We start from the raw sequence: 18,726 nt of genomic DNA, 5'->3' as shown, positions 1-18,726 counted from the left end.
CAGAACATTTATTGGCATCTGAGTGCAAAGTAAGCAATGTGATTTATTGCAAAATAAGCAATGTGATTTATTGTAATGTAATCAATGGGATTTATTGTAATGTCATCAATGGGATTTATTGTAATGTAATCAATGTGATTTATTGCAATGTAATCAATGGGATTTATTGTAATGTCATCAATGGGATTTATTGTAATGTAATCGATGTGATTTATTGCAATGTCATCAATGTGATTTATTGCAATGTAATCAATGGGATTTATTGTAATGTAATCAATGTGATTTATTGTAATGTAATTAATGTATTTCATTGCAATGTGATCAATGTATTTTATTGCAATGTAATCAATGTGTTTTATTGCAATGCAATCAATGTGTTTTATTGCAATGCAATCAATGCATTTTATTGTAATGTAATCAATGTGATTTATTGCAATGTAATCAATGTGTTTTATTGCAATGTAATCAATGTATTTTATTGCAATGTAATCGATGGGATTTATTGCAATGTCATCAATGTATTTTATTGCAATGTAATCAATGCATTTTATTGCAATGTAATCAATATATTTTATTGCAATGTAATCAATGTGATTTATTGCAATGTAATCAATGTATTTTATTGCAATGTAATTAATGCATTTTATTGCAATGTGATCAATGCATTTTATTGCAATGTGATCAATGCATCTTATTACATTGTAATCAATGTATTTTATTGCAATGTAATAAATGCATTTTATTGCAATGCAATAAATGCATTTTTTTGCAAACTAACCAATGCATTTTATTGAAAAATAACCAATGCATCTTATTGCAAAATAATAAATGCATTGGATTGTAAACTTACCAATGCATCTTATTGCAAAATAACCAATGCATTATATTGCAAACTAACCAATGCATCTTATTGGAATGTAATGAATGCATTTTATTGCAAACTAATCAATGCATCTTATTGCAAACTAACCACAGTGCTGCTGCCCATTTGAGGATTTGACCCAGCTCAACCCAGATTTTGCAGGTGAAACGCTCCCAGACTGGAATGGTTGAGGATCAGTCAGGGCTGATCAGCTGCTACAGAGTGGACAGTGCAGCTGAAAATCCTTCACCAGCCTTTTTTGCAGCATTTTTCCTGCCAAAATTCTGCTTTTCAGAGTCCCAGCCCTGCCCCAGCTCAGGCAGCACCCCTGAGAGGACACGAGCAGGAAGGGAGGAGCTGTGTCCATCCCAGGGGCTGCTGGCCACCTGCAGGTTTGCAGCCACCATTGGAAAGACAAAGAAAAAGGAATTTTTCCTTACCAACAGCAGGGAATGGCACAAACCTCTGGATCAGGAGCCGGGTGGCCGGGGTGAACTTGTTTGCTCTCTGGATCAGCACGTTAAGGCCCACCTTGGACAGGAGAAAAACAGAGTTCATGAGCAGAGCAGGGCAGAGGGCACAGTCTGGGGTCTGTCCCCTGGAGAGGGGTTTGAGAGCTAAACCTCCCCCAGTGCAGGGCTTGGCTGGGCTGGGCTCAACTCTTTAGTCAACACAGGGTTAAATCCAATTGTTGAGCTTAAAACAAGGGTCGAACCCAACCTTGGGTTTAAATGAAGGGCTGAACCCAGTTCTTGGGTTTAAATGAAGGGCTGAACCCAGTTCTTGGGTTTAAATGAATGGTTGAATCTAACTTGGGTTTAAATGAAGAGTTGAGCCCAGCTTGGGTTTAAATGAAGTATTGAACCCAACTCTTGGGTTTAAATGAAGAGTTGAACTCAACTTTTGGGTTTAAATGAAGGGCTGAACCCAGTTCTTGGGTTTATATGAAGATTTGAACCCAACCATTTGGTTTAAATTAAGGATTGAGCCCAACCTGTGGGTTTACTAAAAGGGTTGAACCCAACTCTTGGGTTTGAATGAAAGACTGAACCCCAGTCCATCCCAGCCCCAGGAGAAGCACAACTGCTGGCTAAGCCCTGCCTGAGCACAGGGCTGATTCTCCAGCCCCAGAAAAGTTTTCCAGAGCCTTTCCCAAGGTTTTCACCCAGACCCCAAACTCTTGAACTTCAACCCCTTCAAAAAAGACTGCTTTTTTTTTTTTTTTTTTTTTTTTTTTTTTTTTCATCTTGTGGGTATTGGTATGAATCTTTTCAAAGTCTGAACACCTCCAGAAACTGTGACACAGTTTAAAATGTGTGGCTTTAAGAGAAGCCAGTTTTAAGCCTGGCTTTGCTGGTCTGCCCCATGGATTTGGGTATTTAGTCTGGACATGGTTAATCTGTGTCCATGACAGATTTTGTTGGGTTTGCAGCCCCTGCTCAGAGGTCTGAGGGAGGATTTGACATTGAGGTGGAAAATCAGCAGCTTTTGCAAGAGCAAAGCTGAGTCTGGGAGAGCCAGCACGGTGAGGGCAGGGCAGTAAAAACATTTTACTTCAGATTTAATGTGATTAACTCAGTCCCCACTTGCAACACCCCTGCTGGGAATATGAAATTAAATCCCAAATCCTCAACACAAGGTCTGGGCATAGGAAACCAATGAGGGTTTGTTTGCACAGTTTGGAAATTGCTGTTGCTCCTTCCAGGGCAAGCAGGGCAGGAACTGCTCAGCCTCAGGCCACCAAAGCAAAAGGGTCACCAAGATGTTAATGAGTTTAATTACTTGGGATTGGCTGAAGGATGCTGTTGAGGTGAATTCATCATTAAAAACCAAGCTCAGGTTTATTGTTGTGACCATCACCCAGTCACTGATGATGGAAACATGGAACAGAATCAGGGGGATTCACCTCACCAAACTGGCACAGGCACAGAATCTGGAAAAATCCTCAGAAATGGCAGGAAAAGCCCTCTGAGATGGAGATCAACCATCCCCAGCACTGCCCCATGTCCCCAAGTGCCACAGGCACAGATTAAAATCCCTGCAGGGACAGGGACTCCAGCCTGCCCTGCCAGCTGTGCTCTGCACCTTTGGGTGAAGGAATTCTTCAATTGAACCTTCCCTGGCCCAGCCTGCAGCTGCTCCCTGCTGTCCCTCTGCAGCTCCAGGGATGGACACAATGCCAGAACGGGCTGGGAGGGAAGGGACCTCACAGAGACCCGTGGCAGGGACACTGTGCCAGGGTGTCACAGCCAGCCCAGGGACACTGCAGGGAGGGACAGGAGCAAATCCAGCAAATCCAGCAAATCCAGCTTTGCCCAATTGCTGAGGATTCCTCCTGGATGGGCTGGGGGAGCCAGGGGAGCTGACACGGGGACACGGGAGGGACACAGGGACATGGGAGGGACACAGGGACACGTGAATGGACACAGGGACACGTGAATGGACACAGGGACATGGGAGTGACACAGGGACACGTGAATGGACAGAGGGACATGGGAGGGACACAGGGACACGGGAGGGACACAGGGACATGGGAGGGACACAGGGACATGTGAATGGACACAGGGACACGGGAGGGACACAGGGACACATGAGTGACACAGGGACATGGGAGTGACACAGGGACATGTGGATGGACACAGGGACATGGGAGGGACACACAGGGACACGTGGATGGACACAGGGACATGGGAGTGACATGGGGACACGTGGATGGACACAGGGACACAGGAGTGGGATAGATGACTAAACACAGGGGCACGGGAGTGACACAGGGACACGTGAGTGGACACAGGGACACAGAGGGGACACAGGGACATGTGGTACCAACACCTCCTAACATCCCACAACACAAATCTGGGATCAAACCATCACTGGGACAGAAAGCTCCCCAGGGCTCTCCTGTGCCTCTGCCCTTCCTCCCTCCCTCCTCCTCCTCCTCAGGTGCCATTTGAATTCCTGCCATTTCTTTAGCTCCCAGTTTTGTTTCAGCATCAACAACATTCCCTCAGCAACTTTTGTGACATCATCACACTTGGAAGCCAGAACCATCAGACACTGTCAGGGACCAACACTTCTGATCTCTTTTCTTCTCCTTCGTGTCTCAAAAAGTTCTGACCTCATGTCTACCAAGACACCGATTTCAAAATCATGGGAATTAAAAAAAATATATCCCTGCTTTTTTCCTCCTTTTTATGAAAATTTTTTAAGCCTGAGAGATGGTTTTGAATGCCTGACACTGGCAATGACCAAGCCCACACCTCTTAAACCCGGCCTAGAGCAATAAATCCATCCAAGGAGTTATTTCACTTCACACTGAGAGGGAATTTTAAAGGAATCTCAGGAATCCAGCAAGCATTAGCTGGGAGATGGCACCACCCAAACGTTGCTGAGCCACTCTCTAGACTTCATGGACTGTTCTGGAGAAATCTCCACTGATTTAAGGGGTTTAGCATCCCTGAGTTCTGCAGCTAGAGATGGCTCTTCCAAGGAACCTGGAAAGTCCACTTGGAAAGAGGGACTGGCTCCAGGGGAGGTTATCCCTCATCCCCCAGTCACCAGATTGGAGTAGAACTAATTGGATCTGGTGAATCCCATCCAGCCAAGCTGGAGAAAAGAGCATTAGGAGAAGGAAGGAAAAAACTCATTCATTAGGGCTGGGAGGTGAAGATGGAGGCAGAGAGATGGAAAACTGGGCTCTGTCCCAACTGGAGCCTTCCCAAGGCAAGGAGAACAGAATGAGGGAGTGGAAGGGAAGGGAAAGCAACGAGAATCCGAGTAGGGAAGGAAGTTGGAGAGCACCAGGAGTGAGGGAAGGAGGAAACATCACTGACAAGAGAATTCCAGGAGGGATGGCCAGAGCAGCCCCACAGCTGGATGCTTCCAGGGAACACACAGTGTAGTCTGGACCAGGAGTGGAGAAAAGTGGGAATCATGCTGAGGACAAGACAGACTTGGTTTGGGAAATGTGGGGAAAGGAGAGTGAGGGGCTGTGCCCAAGACATGAGGGTCTTGTCTCATAGCAAGATCTCCATGAACCTGGACCCTGTCCAGAGGGACAGGAGGATGATGATGGTGGTGATGATGATGATGATGATGATGCTGGACACTGGGAGCATTCCCAGAGAACCCCATGTCCTTGTCTCCTACTGCCCCCACCGCTCAGGGCTGTGCCTTTGGGAATGGCTGCTGCAGCTCCAGGGATTTCTGGGCTCTGTGGAGGAACTGCCAGGCTGAGGCTCCAGCCTGACACATCCAAGCCCTCCCTTCTGGAACCCAGAAGGAACAGAGAAAGGGATGTGCAGGAATAGGAGCTTGGGAACAGAGATATGCAAACTTTAGAGCCAGGCACTGCTTCATTTGAAACTCCATTTCAAACAGAAGGTGATCACCAGCATGTTGGGTTGGTGTGTCCAGCAATGTGAATTCTGTCCCATCTGGGTGTGGCAGTGCCCCTGATCTCCTGGCACACATTCTCTGCTCATGGGCCATTGTTAAAAACCAGCTGGGCAATCATCTTTATCTTCCACAGCCCATCCTCCCTCCAGCAGATATCTCCTGTTCATGGCCACTGAGTCCCAGGGCATGGCTGATAAAATTCCATCATCCCACTGGGAGATGCTCCAGCCAGGGCAGGAGCCAAGCCTTTCCTACCCAGAGAAAAACTGACATTTGGAACACCAGAGCAGCCTTTCCACTGGATCCCAGAGGAAAGCCAGACCCTTGCACATCATCCCTGGAGCTTCAGAGGAAACTGCACCTTCTCCAGGAGCACTGCTCCAGCTGAGCCACATTTGCCACTGCAGGAGGATGCAGCACCATGGAATGGGACTGTGCCACCACCCTGACTGACTGACTGTGCCAGCTTGGATTCTGACTCTGGCAGGGTTGGGATTGTTCTGTGTAATACTGCATTGCTATTTTAATTTTCCTAGTGAAGAACTGTTATTCCTAATTCCCATCTCTTTGCCTGAGAGCCCCTTCATTTCAAAATTATAATAATTTGGAGGGAGGGGGTTTGCATTCTCCATTTCAAAGAGAAGTTCCTGCCTTTCTTGGCAGACACCTGTCCTGCAAACCAGGACACAGCACTTTGGATCCACTAGCATTTTCCTCCTGCTCCCAGGGAGCTCCATCCCCTCCCTGCCTTCTCCCAGTTCTCTCCTGGATGTTTCTGCTGCCCTGGGCAGGACAGAGCCCAGTCAGGGGAGGCTGCAGCCCAGGCTGCTGATGGACATCACAGCCCATTCACAGGCTGTCAGCACAGCTCACAGACAATTATCAGGAACAGGGAATGGGATTGGAAAACCTGCAGGGACACCTGCACCTGGGGAGCAGAGTGAGAAATGAGTGAGAGTGCAGCGTGGGCAGGGAAGGAGGAGCAGCCCCGGGATGGGGAGACCAGGGCATGGGAAGGAGGGGGATTGATGGGATGGATGGGAAAGGAGGGAATGGGATTGATGGGAAGAGGAGGAGTGGGATTAATGGGAATGCAGGGAATGGGATTGCTGGTGTGGGAAGGATTGGGATTGATGGGAAGGGAAGGAGAGGGATTGATGGTGCGGGAAGGATTTGGACTGATGGGAAGGGAATGGTAGAAAGGGAAGGAATGGGAAGAAATGGGATTGCTGGAATGGGAAGGAATGGGATTGCTGGAAAGAGAAGGAATGAGATTACTGGAAAGAGAAGGAATGGGATTGAATTGAAAAACTGAAAGCTCCAATCCCAACAGAGTCCCACAGAAAACTGAGAGAGGCTTCAAGGAGAGCCCAAGAGTGACTCCAGAGGAGGCCACCCCAGCAGTGCCAGTGCAGGGAACAGGGAATGGCTGCTCCTGGTTCTTGGGCTGGTTTTTAATTCCAGACCTTTCAGCACAGCCCCAAGAGTCACTTCTGCCCCCAGGGAGAAGTCTGAGCCTAAGGCCAAAGCCCTGAAGAGCTGAGCCCAAAAGGGATCAGCAATGCCACAACAATGGAGCTGGGATCTGAAATTGGGAAATCCTGGAATGGGTGGGGCTGGAAAAATCCCCTCTCATCCCATCTCATCTCATCATCATCAGGGACACCTTCAGTGCCAGGGTGTTCCAACCTGCCCTTGGACACTGCCAGGGATGGGGCAGCCCCAAATTCCCTGGGCAAAAGAAATCTTCTTCCATATAGGAATAATCAAATTGTCTTCAATAATTATTATCTACACAAAATTAAAATCTCTAAAAAGCAACTATTACCCATAAAATAGGCTTCATGCAGCTTTTTTAACCTTCTAAAAGTGTGAAAAATAGCAGAGTAAAAGTGAGTGTGTCAGCTGGAAAGAGTTTCTGTCTCATCACATCCCCCCTGATCTGTGCAGCTCTTGGCACTGAAATACTGGGGGGAATAAAAAAATTCCAAACATTTAAAACATACTTGGTCTTTCTCAAGTCTTTTTACTTCTGCCTGCCTTTGTTTGCCTTGTTTAGGAAAACCAGCTGGTATTAATTGCACTTCATGCACCACCAGCAGGAACAGCAGCCAGATATCAGGAATTGGAGCCCAATCCCAGGAATCCACTCAAATGAGGGGGGAAAAAATTATATCATCACTCTGTTCAGAACAGCAGTAAAATGAGGGAGCAAAAGAAAAGGCAGGAAAGAGGCTGGTGGGGGGAGAGTGGGATAAAAATAAATTACAAACATAGAAAGAGAGATATTAGAGATGGGATTCCCAGATTTGCTGTGGATCCCTGGCAGGGCCCAAGGCCAGGCTGAACATTGGGACAGTGGGAGGTGTCCCTGCCCTGGATGGGGTGGGAATGAGTGGGATTTAATGGGATTTAATGGGATTTAATGGGATTTAATGGGATTTAAGGTCCCTTCCCACCCAACCCTTCCAGGATTCCATGCCATGACCTGAACACCAGCTCCAGCTCGAAACACATCCACAGGAGAAGATGCAATTCCATCTCCAGAGAACATTCCAGAACTCTCCTCTCCTCTCCTAGCACCCAGGGCTCTGCAGCCTCGAGGTCTCCAACTCAGCCTGGTTAATTAATCCACCACCAATTAATGCAGGGGTTCAGAGAGTAACAGAGCACAGAGCAGGAGGTGCTGGGTGGGATTCTGGTTCAGCAGGAAAAGTCCAAAATTAAGAGCTCTGGGTCTGCCCATGAAGAATGCTTTAAACACCCTGCTGGGGGCCAGCAGTGAGTCCAAGGTGGGTCATTAGGAGCTGCTATTAATGGCATTAATCACTGAATTTTAATGCAGGTCACTGGTTCTGGTCCTGCTGGAAGCTCGGCCATGCAGGCACAGCCACACCTCACTGACTGCATTACCAAGATGGACTTGAGAGAATTCAAAGATAAAAACATGCTTGGCAACCCAAAAACACCTCCCAAGCAGCCCCTGAGCCATGGAATGCAGAGATATAAAGAGTTACCCACTGCTATTGAGACAGCACTTATGACAGCTCCCAAGTAGCCCTGGATGAACTTGGACGTCGGAGAAGGCTTGGAGAGAAAAACAAAACACATTTTCAATAAACAAACTTCTGGTTATTAATATTCAACCCATTTCCCCCTCCCCAGTTTGGGGTTTTTTTTGTTTGTTTGTTTTGTTTCTGGTGTATTTGTTTCAAAGCAGAGACAGGTTTCATTTTGTCATATTGTTCTGTGACACATGGTCTGTCATCCCGAGAGGCAAGAGCGAGGAAATCGTGGCCTCCCGAGCAAGGTTACAGGGAATGGAAAATTAATTGGCATCAGGAAATTATAATAATAGCAGCTCAAAGGAAGGATGTGAGTGAAATTCAGCAAATGGTACCAAATTAGCATTTCTACCCTCGAGTGCTGAACCCCAAACTCGCCACAGTCAATATTTTGTCTGTGAAATGTTCTCTCAATGAGCTGGATGGATTCCAGCTCAGCTTCCCACATCCCAACACGGGATGAATGGAGGCTGAGGAGAAGGAGGGGAGGAGGAACATTCCCAGGAACATCCCAGGGACATTCCCAGCACATCCCAGGAACATCCCAGGGACATTCCCAGCATATCCCAGGAACATCCCAGAGACATACCCAGCACATCCCAGGGACACTCCCAGGGACACTCCCAGCACATCCCAGGGACATCCCAGGGACATTCCCAGCACATCCCAGGGACATTCCCAGCACATCCCATTCCCAGCACTTCCCACTGCTGCCAGCAGTGATGGGATGGGATCCTGCAGATGGGATCCTGGAGTTTGCTCCTGCTTCCCCCAGGCACCACCCTGCTCCGTGCCAATTAGACCCCAGTCCAACCGTTCCAGACCAGCCAGGAGCTGGTTCAGCTCCAATGCCCCATTTCTGCTCCTCGGCCATTCCCAGACCCTCGTGCTGGTGGCACTGAGCCCCAGCAGGGGACAGTGGCCAGCCTGGGCCCCCAGGCCCCTGGGAGGTGTGGGGCGGGGGCAGGCAGGGGTGTCCCCAGGCCCCTGGGAGGTGTGGGGCGGGGGCAGGCAGGGGTGTCCCCAGGCCCCTGGGAGGTGTGGGGCGGGGGCAGGCAGGGGTGTCCCCAGGCTGCTCACCTTGCTCGCGTTGCGGTTTGCATAGTTGACACACGCGTTGTGGCTCTGGTTCAACCACTGCGGGCAGAGGAGACACAGCTCAGCTCACAGACAGAACAACCCCACCCTGGCAGCTCTGAGGGGAGACTCAGCAGCCTGGGGGCTGCTCCCAGCTCAGCACCGTGCTGGGGCAGGGGTTTGATGCAGGCCTGGTTTGATGCAGGAGGGAAATCCCAAGGTGTCCAAGGGCAGCTCTGCTTGCCTGGATGCTGGTGGGCAGCTCCTTCCTGCCCCCATCTAGTGCTGTGGGGTTGAAATCTCACAGAATCCCAGGATCACTGAGGCTGGAAAATCCCTCCAAGGTCACCAATCCCCAGCTTGTCCCCAGCCCAGAGCACTGAGTGCCACGTCCAGGTGTTCCTTGGGATCTGGGGTTGCAGTGCAGGAATGTCCAGCAATGTGAATTCTGTCCCACCTGGGTGTGGCAGTGCCCCTGATCTCCTGGCACACATTCTCTGCTCATGGGCATCTTTAAACCAGCTGGGCAATCATCTTTATCTTCCACAGCCCATCCTCCCTCCAGCAGATATCTCCTGTTCATGGCCACTGAGTCCCAGGGCATGGCTGATAAAATTCCATCATCCCACTGGGAGATGCTCCAGCCAGGGCAGGAGCCAAGCCTTTCCTACCCAGAGAAAAACTGACATTTGGAACACCAGAGCAGCCTTTCCACTGGATCCCAGAGGAAAGCCAGACCCTTGCACATCATCCCTGGAGCTTCAGAGGAAACTGCACCTTCTCCAGGAGCACTGCTCCAGCTGAGCCACATCTGCCCCTGCAGGAGGATGCAGCACCATGGAATGGGACTGTGCCACCACCCTGACTGACTGACTGTGCCAGCTTGGATTCTGACTCTGGCAGGGCTGGGATTGTTCTGTGTAATACTGCATTGCTATTTTAATTTTCCTAGTGAAGAACTGTTATTCCTAATTCACAGATCTTTGCCTGAGAGCCCCTTAATTTCACAATTATAATAATTTGGAGGGAGGGGGTTTACATTCTCCATTTCAAAGAGAAGCTCCTGCCTTTATTGGCAGACACCTGTCCTGCAAACCAGGACACTTGGACACCTCCAGGGATGGGCACTGTTGTGGGCAGCACCTTCCAATATCCAGCCACCCTCAATGTGAAGAAATTTCTCCCGGTGTGCTGGCCAAATCCAAGGGCAGGCAGGATCCAGCAAAAGCCCAGCTGCCATTCCAGCAGGAACTTCCTGAGCTCCAGAGGCTCCCAGAGGGTCACAGGAGCAGGAGATGAGCAGCTACCCCAGCTTGGCATTAAACTGGCACTGGAACAGAGCAGCTGGGGCAGCCCCAGTCCCTGGGAATGCCCAAGGTCAGGCTGGACACTGGGGCTGGGAGCAGCCTGGGATGGTGGGAGGTGTCCCTGCCCTCCTGGGGTGGGATTTAAGGTCCCTTCCCACCCAAACCAGTCTGAGATTCCCTCCCAGATGTCCCTAAACAGGGCAGGGAGTGCCCTTCAAACCCCTGAGTGACTCAGGACATGCCCAGCTCCCCCTCCTCTGCCACCCAGGACAGCTCCCAGGCAAATCCCAAATTCCTGGCACATTGTCCCACCTTCCCCACGCTCCAGGCACATCCCACCCTGCTCAGAGCCTCCCTGGCTGCACAGCTCCATCCCCACTCACACTGCAGACAATAAAATACATTTGCCACCAGAAAGGAGCTGAAAATAACTCGTTCCTTCGTCTCAGCTGGCGCTGGAACCGCGCTCGTGGTGTGTTTACTATGGATCTCATTCCCCTGCCTGCTTCCTCCCCTTACTCTTAATTCCCAGAATTTTAATGGGAAATCACACCAGCACCTCCCTACACACACATTATTTCCTCCCAAAGTTCCTGTAGCAGACTGAATGCAGAGTCCTGGGCTGTGCCATACACTCCTATTCCCAAAAGTCCTGGGAACTGAGATTCCCAGGAGTCCCATCATCCCCAGCCCTGCACAGATGTTTGCCCTTCCAACATCTTTTCTCCCCCAAGGAAAATCCCAACTCCTTGTCCTCCTAAGGCAGATGTGTGAGTTCAGGGCCAACACTTCCATGATCCACAAATGGAGGAACCATTTAAACCCGGACAAAACTACTCCAAAAAGCTGATTTTTGGTGCTGCCCTGTTCTGCCTCTTTCCCACCATGGCACAGGAAGGTGTGAGATGAAAAGAGGAGCCAAGATTTGTTTCCAGCTCCTTCCAGGCATTTCCCTGGATGCATCCAGGCACATCCTGTCCCTAAAACATCAGCCTGTGCCCTGGGCACACCTCAGCTCTGCCCTGCCCACATCCCCACCCCTCCCTTGGAGTTACCTGCCAGAACACCGTGGAGGCCAAGGTCTGGTTGGGCAGGAGAAGACCAACAACCTGCAAGGGAAGAGATTCTCTCAGGATTAAACCATCCCTGCTTTGCTCCCCGTGCTTTTCCAGGCGTGCAAACAGCCAAGCTGATATTCCAGGCACTTGAATAAATTATCCTCATTTCTGGCTTCATTTCATTCCCGTTATTTTTTTGCCATCCCAGTTGTTATCAGCCTCCTGTCTCTCTGTTTTCCAGGGGTGGAACTGGCTGATGTCACTGCCCCTGAAAACTCTGCACCTTTAATTATCTAATTAAATTAAATTAATTATCTTATTAATGTTAAAATCATATAATGTTATCAGCTTGTGATACACCCTGAAAATCCCCTGGCAGCTGACACTGCCCAAAGATCCCATTAAAATCCCAACAATTCCCTAACCCAGCTATTTCTGGAAGGAAACACAAATGCTGCACGAAGGCAAGAGTTCAAAGCTGTCACTGTTTGGGGGTTCACATTTCCCTTTGGCACATTCCCTGCTTGGGGTAGCAGGAAAAAATCCCACTGGAACACCTGAGGACACCAGAGCCACCTGGGAGAACTCTGCTCCTGTTTGGGAGCCTGGCTTTAATTTGAATTAATTTTAATTAATTGATATTTTCCTGGTTTAAGCCAGCTTTTCTTATTTTAGGGCCATTTTCCTGTGGTTTAGGGGCATATTTTTTGTTTTAGGGCAATTTTTCCTGAATTAGGACATTTTTTTCCTCGTTTAGGGCCATTTTTTTTGTTTAATGTCATGTTTCCTGGTCTAAGGCAGTTTGTCCAGGTTTGAGGCAGTTTTTCCTGGTTTAGGGCAATTTTTTCTGGTTTAAAGCCATTTCTTCCTGGTTTAGGGGCAATTTCCTGTTTTAGGGCCACATTCCTGGGTTTGGGGCCATTTTTCCTGGTTAGGGCCACTTATCTTGTTTTAGGACCATTTTTCCTGGTTTAAGGCAGTTGTTGTTGGTTTATGGCCATTTCTTCCCTGTTTAGGACCATTTTTTCCTAGTTTAAGACCATTTTTCCTTCCAGAGCATAACAAGCTGAAGAAGAAAAGGGATGCAGGAAGGGGATCCCAACGATCAACACAACAAACACAGGCAGGACAACAAATCCTCAGCAAGACAAAACAATCCTTGCCATCACTCCCTGAGCCCTGAACACCCACCCCAAATTTCTGGAGGAGTTTTCTGGCTGTAAAACCCCAGGGAGAGAGACCTTGAGCAGCTCCTCGATCCCACCCGCTCGTTCCCAGCCCGCGCGCAATGCCAGGGCAGGAAAGCCACGAGTTCATTCCCAGATCAGATATTCCCCAGGGATTTCCCCCTCAGTTTCTTCACAGGAATTTGGGAAGGTGTCTGGGGCTGCAGGGCAGGAATGTCCAGCAATGTGTGTTCTGTCCCATCTGGGTGGGGCAGTGCCCCTGATCTCCTGGCACACATTCTCTGCTCATGGGCATCTTTAAACCAGCTGGACAATCATCTTTATCTTCCACAGCCCATCCTCCCTCCAGCAGATATCTCCTGTTACTGGCTCAGGTGTTAAAAACCAGCTGGGGCAGTCATCTTTACCTTTCCATGACCCACCCTTCACCCAGCAGGTATCACCTGTTAATGGGCCATTGTTAAAAACTGGGTGTGGCAGTGACTCTTATCCCTGTGGGAGATATCTCCTGTTAATGGGCCATTGTTAAAAACTGGGTGTGGCAGTGAATCTTATCCCTGTGGGAGATATCTCCTGTTAATGGGCCATTGTTAAAAACTGGGTGTGGCAGTGAATCTTATCCCTGTGGGAGATATCTCCTGTTAATGGGCCATTGTTAAAAAGTGGGTGTGGCAGTGAATCTTATCCCTGTGGGAGATATCTCCTGTTAATGGGCCATTGTTAAAAACCAGCTGGGCAATCATCTTTATCTTCCCACAGCCCATCCTCCCTCCAGCAGATATCTCCTGTTCATGGCCACTGAGTCCCAGGGCATGGCTGATAAAATTCCATCATCCCACTGGGAGATGCTCCAGCCAGGGCAGGAGCCAAGCCTTTCCTACCCAGAGAAAAACTGACATTTGGAACACCAGAGCAGCCTTTCCACTGGATCCCAGAGGAAAGCCAGACCCTTGCACATCATCCCTGGAGCTTCAGAGGAAACTGCCCCTTCTCCAGGAGCACTGCTCCAGCTGAGCCACATCTGCCCCTGCAGGAGGATGCAGCACCATGGAATGGGACTGTGCCACCACCCTGACTGACTGACTGTGCCAGCTTGGATTCTGACTCTGGCAGGGCTGGGATTGTTCTGTGTAATACTGCATTGCTATTTTAATTTTCCTAGTGAAGAACTGTTATTCCTAATTCCCATATCTTTGCCTGAGAGCCCCTTAATTTCAAAATTATAATAATTTGGAGGGAGGGGGTTTACATTCTCCATTTCAAAGAGAAGATTCTGGTTTTATTGGCAGACACCTGTCCTTAAACCAGGACAGAGGGAGGAGGCTCCCCCTGGGGCAGGGGTGACCTGGAGCACATCTGGAGAGGAGGAAATTCCTCCGTTGGGAGAAGCGCCACAAAAAGGGGACAGTGCTCGTGCGGCCTCGTTTCATTCCCATCTCCTGTCCCTCCTCCTCCTCCTCCTCCAGCTTTTCCTCCCACTCTCGTGGAGTTGCAGTGACTTTGTTCCCTGGCCCAGATCCAGCTCCCACTAATTTGCGGCTGCGTTCCCCCACGCGGAGCTCGGCATTAATTAGCGCAGCCCCAAACGAGGCGCGGGGCCGGGGCCTCGCTGGCCCTTGGCCACCTCGTGTCCCCAGAGCCAGCAGGATGGCACAGCCCAGAGACCAGCCAGGGCCAGGCAGAGGCTGGGGCTGAGCGCCGGGGGAAGATTCCGGCGGGAAAGGGAAGGAATAAATAAGAAAAAAGAGCACCCAAAATCTGTATGACTGAAAGAGGCACGTTTAAATGCAAACTCTCCATATGTGCGAGAGTCTGTCAAGAAATGTACAATTTCACTTTTAATTACTGTCAGGGGGAAAAAATAACTAAGAAGGGAAAACAAAATATATAAAAAAAAAGAAAAAATGGAAAAAGAGCTCCTAAACACTGGCGAAGTGTCAGTGCCTGAATTTAATGGGTGATCAGGTGTGAAGGGGCCGTGGTGGCCCCAAAGCCACCCCTTGGACATCAGGGAGCTCTGAGCAGCCCAGCTCAAACCCCAAACCCTGCCTCAGGTGGGACAGCCCCACATTCCCACCTGGCTCTTAGAGCTTCTTTAAAACCATCATCCAAACCCTGATTTTTGGGGTAAATCAGGTGCTAAAAGCTGTGGGGGCAGCAGGACCCTGTCCTCAGTGCCAAGTTCAAACTGAATTTCCTAAACCTGGATAAATCTTCCTCCCCACAGAGGAGGAAACAGCAGCCTGGGGAAGGGGCTCCAGCCCAGCAGCTGCTTTGCACATCCCAGCCCTGCAGGGACAGAATTCCAGAGCCTGGATCCGCTCCCTGCTGGGCTGGGAACAGGGAAAAAGGGCAAAGCCAGACTCTGCACACTCACACACATCCCAGCCCTGCAGGGACAGAATTCCAGAGCCTGGATCTGCTCCCTGCTGGGCTGGGAACAGGGAAAAAGGGCAAAGCCAGACCCTGCACACTCACACACATCCCATCCCCTCTCTGCTCTGAGCTCAGCCCCAAACCCAGCCCGGAGAGGATGGAGAGGCAAAGCCCAGGACAGGGAAGAACAAACATTCCTGGGATTTGGAGTGTCAGGGGAGTGAAAATCCCATTATTGCTACAAATCCTCATCCCCTGCACAATGAGCTACCCCAGAGTGGATTATCCAGCAGGGGAAATACCCCTGGGGTATGTCAGGACAGCCCTGAACTGCAGATCCCAACCCCAGTCACGGCTCCACATCCCAAATCCCCCTTGGGGACAAGGACAAATCCCCCCTTGGGGACAAGGATGAGCCCAGCAGCCTCTCTTGAGGAAATCCCATCCCCCTTTGTGGAACACAAGACTCAAACTGTTTTTATGCTGGAGCAGGCTGCCAATTTTGTCACTAAATTTCACAGATCGATTGGCATAAATGTTACATTTTAATTTTAACATTTGAAACGTTTGGGTTTTTTTTTTTTCCTTTTTTTTTTTTTTTTTCCTAAATGACAAGAGGTTCCAGTTTATCCTTTACAGCTCCTGAAATTGGGCTCATCTGACAGCTCTCAGCTCCTCTGACAGCTCTGGATTGGGGCCGATTTCATTGTCAATTTGATCGTTAACTCGTTTTTGTTTAACCTTTTCTTTCAAAATGCCCCACACAAAGTTCCCACCAGAGCTTCACCCACCACAACAAACAGCAGCAGCCCCACAGATCCTGGGTTTGGGGTCACCACCCTCGTCGTTGTCACTGCAGGGAAGGGTGACAGCCTTGAGCCAAGCCTGGAGTGCCACTGGGCTTGAGATTAAATTCAGTGTATTTTGCTCCTTCAGCCATTTGAAGGATGGGGTGAGCTGAACCGAGAGCTGGTGGTTTTGGGGATCAAGTGACAGCAATTTTTTGGGGGGGGCAAACTGTGCCTCAGTTTCCCACCAGACTGGGCTAAAGGAACCATTCCTGCTGGGATGAGCTGAGGTTCCAGCAGGAGCAGAACAGAATTCCCTCCCTGCTGCCTTTGGCCATGGAGAGCACCCAGACACCCCCAAAATTCCCCCCAAAAAAAGGAGAATTAGCCCCACCCTCAGCCACAAGCTCAGGAGAGCACTCTCTGCTTTAATTCACCCAAACAGAGCACACAGAACCAGCCTGAGCTGGAGCTCCTCACACTGGGGGAGACCCTCAAACCGCAGAAATGCAAAATAAAAGTGTCCAAAAACGAAATCTGAGAGTTGCAGGGGTCACATTTGCAGAGGGAAAGATGAAGATGCTGAAGGAGATTGAGGTTAAATGGATAAATAACCTCAAACAGAGGCTGGGTTAATCCACAATAACCTGATAGATAATAAAAAATAGCCTCTCTGTATGAATAAATAAATAACCTCAGTGGGAGATAAACAATCTCAAATAGGGGCTGAGTTAATCCACAACAGCCTGATATTTAATAAAAAATATCTTCTCCGTATTAAAATATAAATAACCTCAATAGGAGATAAATAACCTCGAACAGGGATTGGTTTAATTCATCAATAACCTGATAGATAATAAAAAATAACCTCTCTATATGAAAAAAATAAATCTAAATAGAAGATAAATAACCTCAAATAGGGGTTGGGTTAATTCACAATAACCTGATATTTAATAAAAAAATAACCTCTCTATATGAAAAAAAAAAAAAAAATCTAAATAGAAGATAAATAACCTTGAATAGGGGTCAATTTAATTAATCAATAACCTGATAGAAAATAAATAAATAACCTCAATATATTGATAGAGAAATAACCTCAATAACAGATAAATAACTTCAATACATTAATGGATAAAAACCCCTTAATAATAGATAAACAACCTCAATATACTGACAGAGAAATAACCTCAATAACAGACAAATAAATACCCTCAGAGGTTGTGGCAATTCATAAATTAACTCATAAATAGGAGATAAATATCCTCAATATATTAACAGATAAATAACCTCAATAGGAGATAAATACCCTCAAATAGAGATTGGGCTAATTCATAATAACCTGGTCTATAGTAGATAAATAACATCAAAATATTAATCAATAAATAATCTCAATAGATCAAACAGGGTTGGTTTAACTCATCAATAGCCTGATAATAAATAAATCACCTCAATATATTGATAGAGAAATAACCTCAATAATAGATAAATAACACATTAATGGATTAAAACCCCTTAATAATAGATAAATAACATCAATATATTAACAGATAAATAACCTCAATAGCAGATCAATAACCTCACACAGGGGCTGGTTTAATTAATCAATAACCTGATAGATAATAGGCAAATAACTTCAATATATTAATAAATAATCTCAATAGGAGACAAACAACCTGAATATATTGATAAAGAAATAACCTCAATATATTGATAGAGAAATAACCTCAATAATAGATAAATAACCTCAGAGATTGTGTTAATTCATGAATAGGAGATAAAAATCCTCTCTGTATGAATAAATAAATAACCTCAACAGCAGATAAATAACCTCAAATAGAGATTGGTTAAATTAATCAATAGCCTGATAGAAAATAGATTAATAATTTCAATATATTAATAGATAAAACCTCTCATAACAGATTAAATCCCCCCAAGCTGAGGGAGGGTTTTCCATGGCAAACAGGAGCTGGGGAAGGTGGGAATCCTGGGGAATATCCCAAGGTGCTGAGAAGGTGAGAAAAATGAATTTCTGGGTGCCCACAACCAAATACTTACAATGGGGGTTCCAAAGGGAATGTAACCTGTGGGGGGAAAACCAGAAATTAACAGGTTTTAATTGAAAAATATTTCAAATAATATTTAATTAAAAAAAAAATATTTTAAATAATGGCCCAGTTTAAGGGAGAAGCCACTCCTGGCACCTCCTGGAGCTCCACCTGATGCACCAACCAACAACTGCAGCATCCTCCTGCTCTCCCAACCCTTTATTTGATATTAAAGCTCTCTAAAGTCTTCCTCTCCAATTTTATTGAGCACCACAGAAATCAAAAGCTTCACATTTTTCCCCTGCTGTGGCTGCCAATTCCTGTGCTAATTATAATTCATCTCCCTGACTTCCACTAGAAGGTCTCAGAGCATCTTTCCCAATATTCCTGAATTCACTTCCTGCATCCAATCTACAACCAAAAAGGGCAAAGTCCTGAGAGGAAGAAAAAAATTTGGGAGACAAAGAGAGGACAAGGCAGCAAAGCAGAGGGTCCTGCAGCATCCCCAAAAAACTGAGCCCAAAACCCCCCAGCCCTGTTCATCTTGCCCAAATCAGGTGATG

General features: G+C 47.7%; 1 protein-coding gene across 2 annotated transcripts in view; it reads right to left on the bottom strand.

Moving 5' to 3' along the window:
* SFXN5 (sideroflexin 5) overlaps positions 1-18,726 on the bottom strand; it is a 69,230-nt gene that overhangs the window by 20,808 nt on the left and 29,696 nt on the right. For both annotated transcript variants that reach the window (XM_079333110.1, XM_079333109.1), the window contains exons 6-10: positions 18,174-18,199; positions 11,765-11,818; positions 9,406-9,462; positions 8,282-8,347; positions 1,303-1,393 (exon numbers count right to left, since the gene is read on the bottom strand). In XM_079333110.1, coding sequence (XP_079189236.1) covers positions 1,303-1,393; positions 8,282-8,347; positions 9,406-9,462; positions 11,765-11,818; positions 18,174-18,199 — 294 coding nt within the window. The remainder of the gene's footprint in view (positions 1-1,302; positions 1,394-8,281; positions 8,348-9,405; positions 9,463-11,764; positions 11,819-18,173; positions 18,200-18,726) is intronic.

The sequence above is a fragment of the Erithacus rubecula genome, assembly GCF_903797595.1.
Source record: "Erithacus rubecula genome assembly, contig: scaffold_141_arrow_ctg1, whole genome shotgun sequence".
In the NCBI taxonomy this organism is placed as follows: domain Eukaryota; kingdom Metazoa; phylum Chordata; class Aves; order Passeriformes; family Muscicapidae; genus Erithacus; species Erithacus rubecula.
Note: the sequence above shows the minus strand (reverse complement) of the source record. Positions and strands in the feature narration are given on the sequence as shown.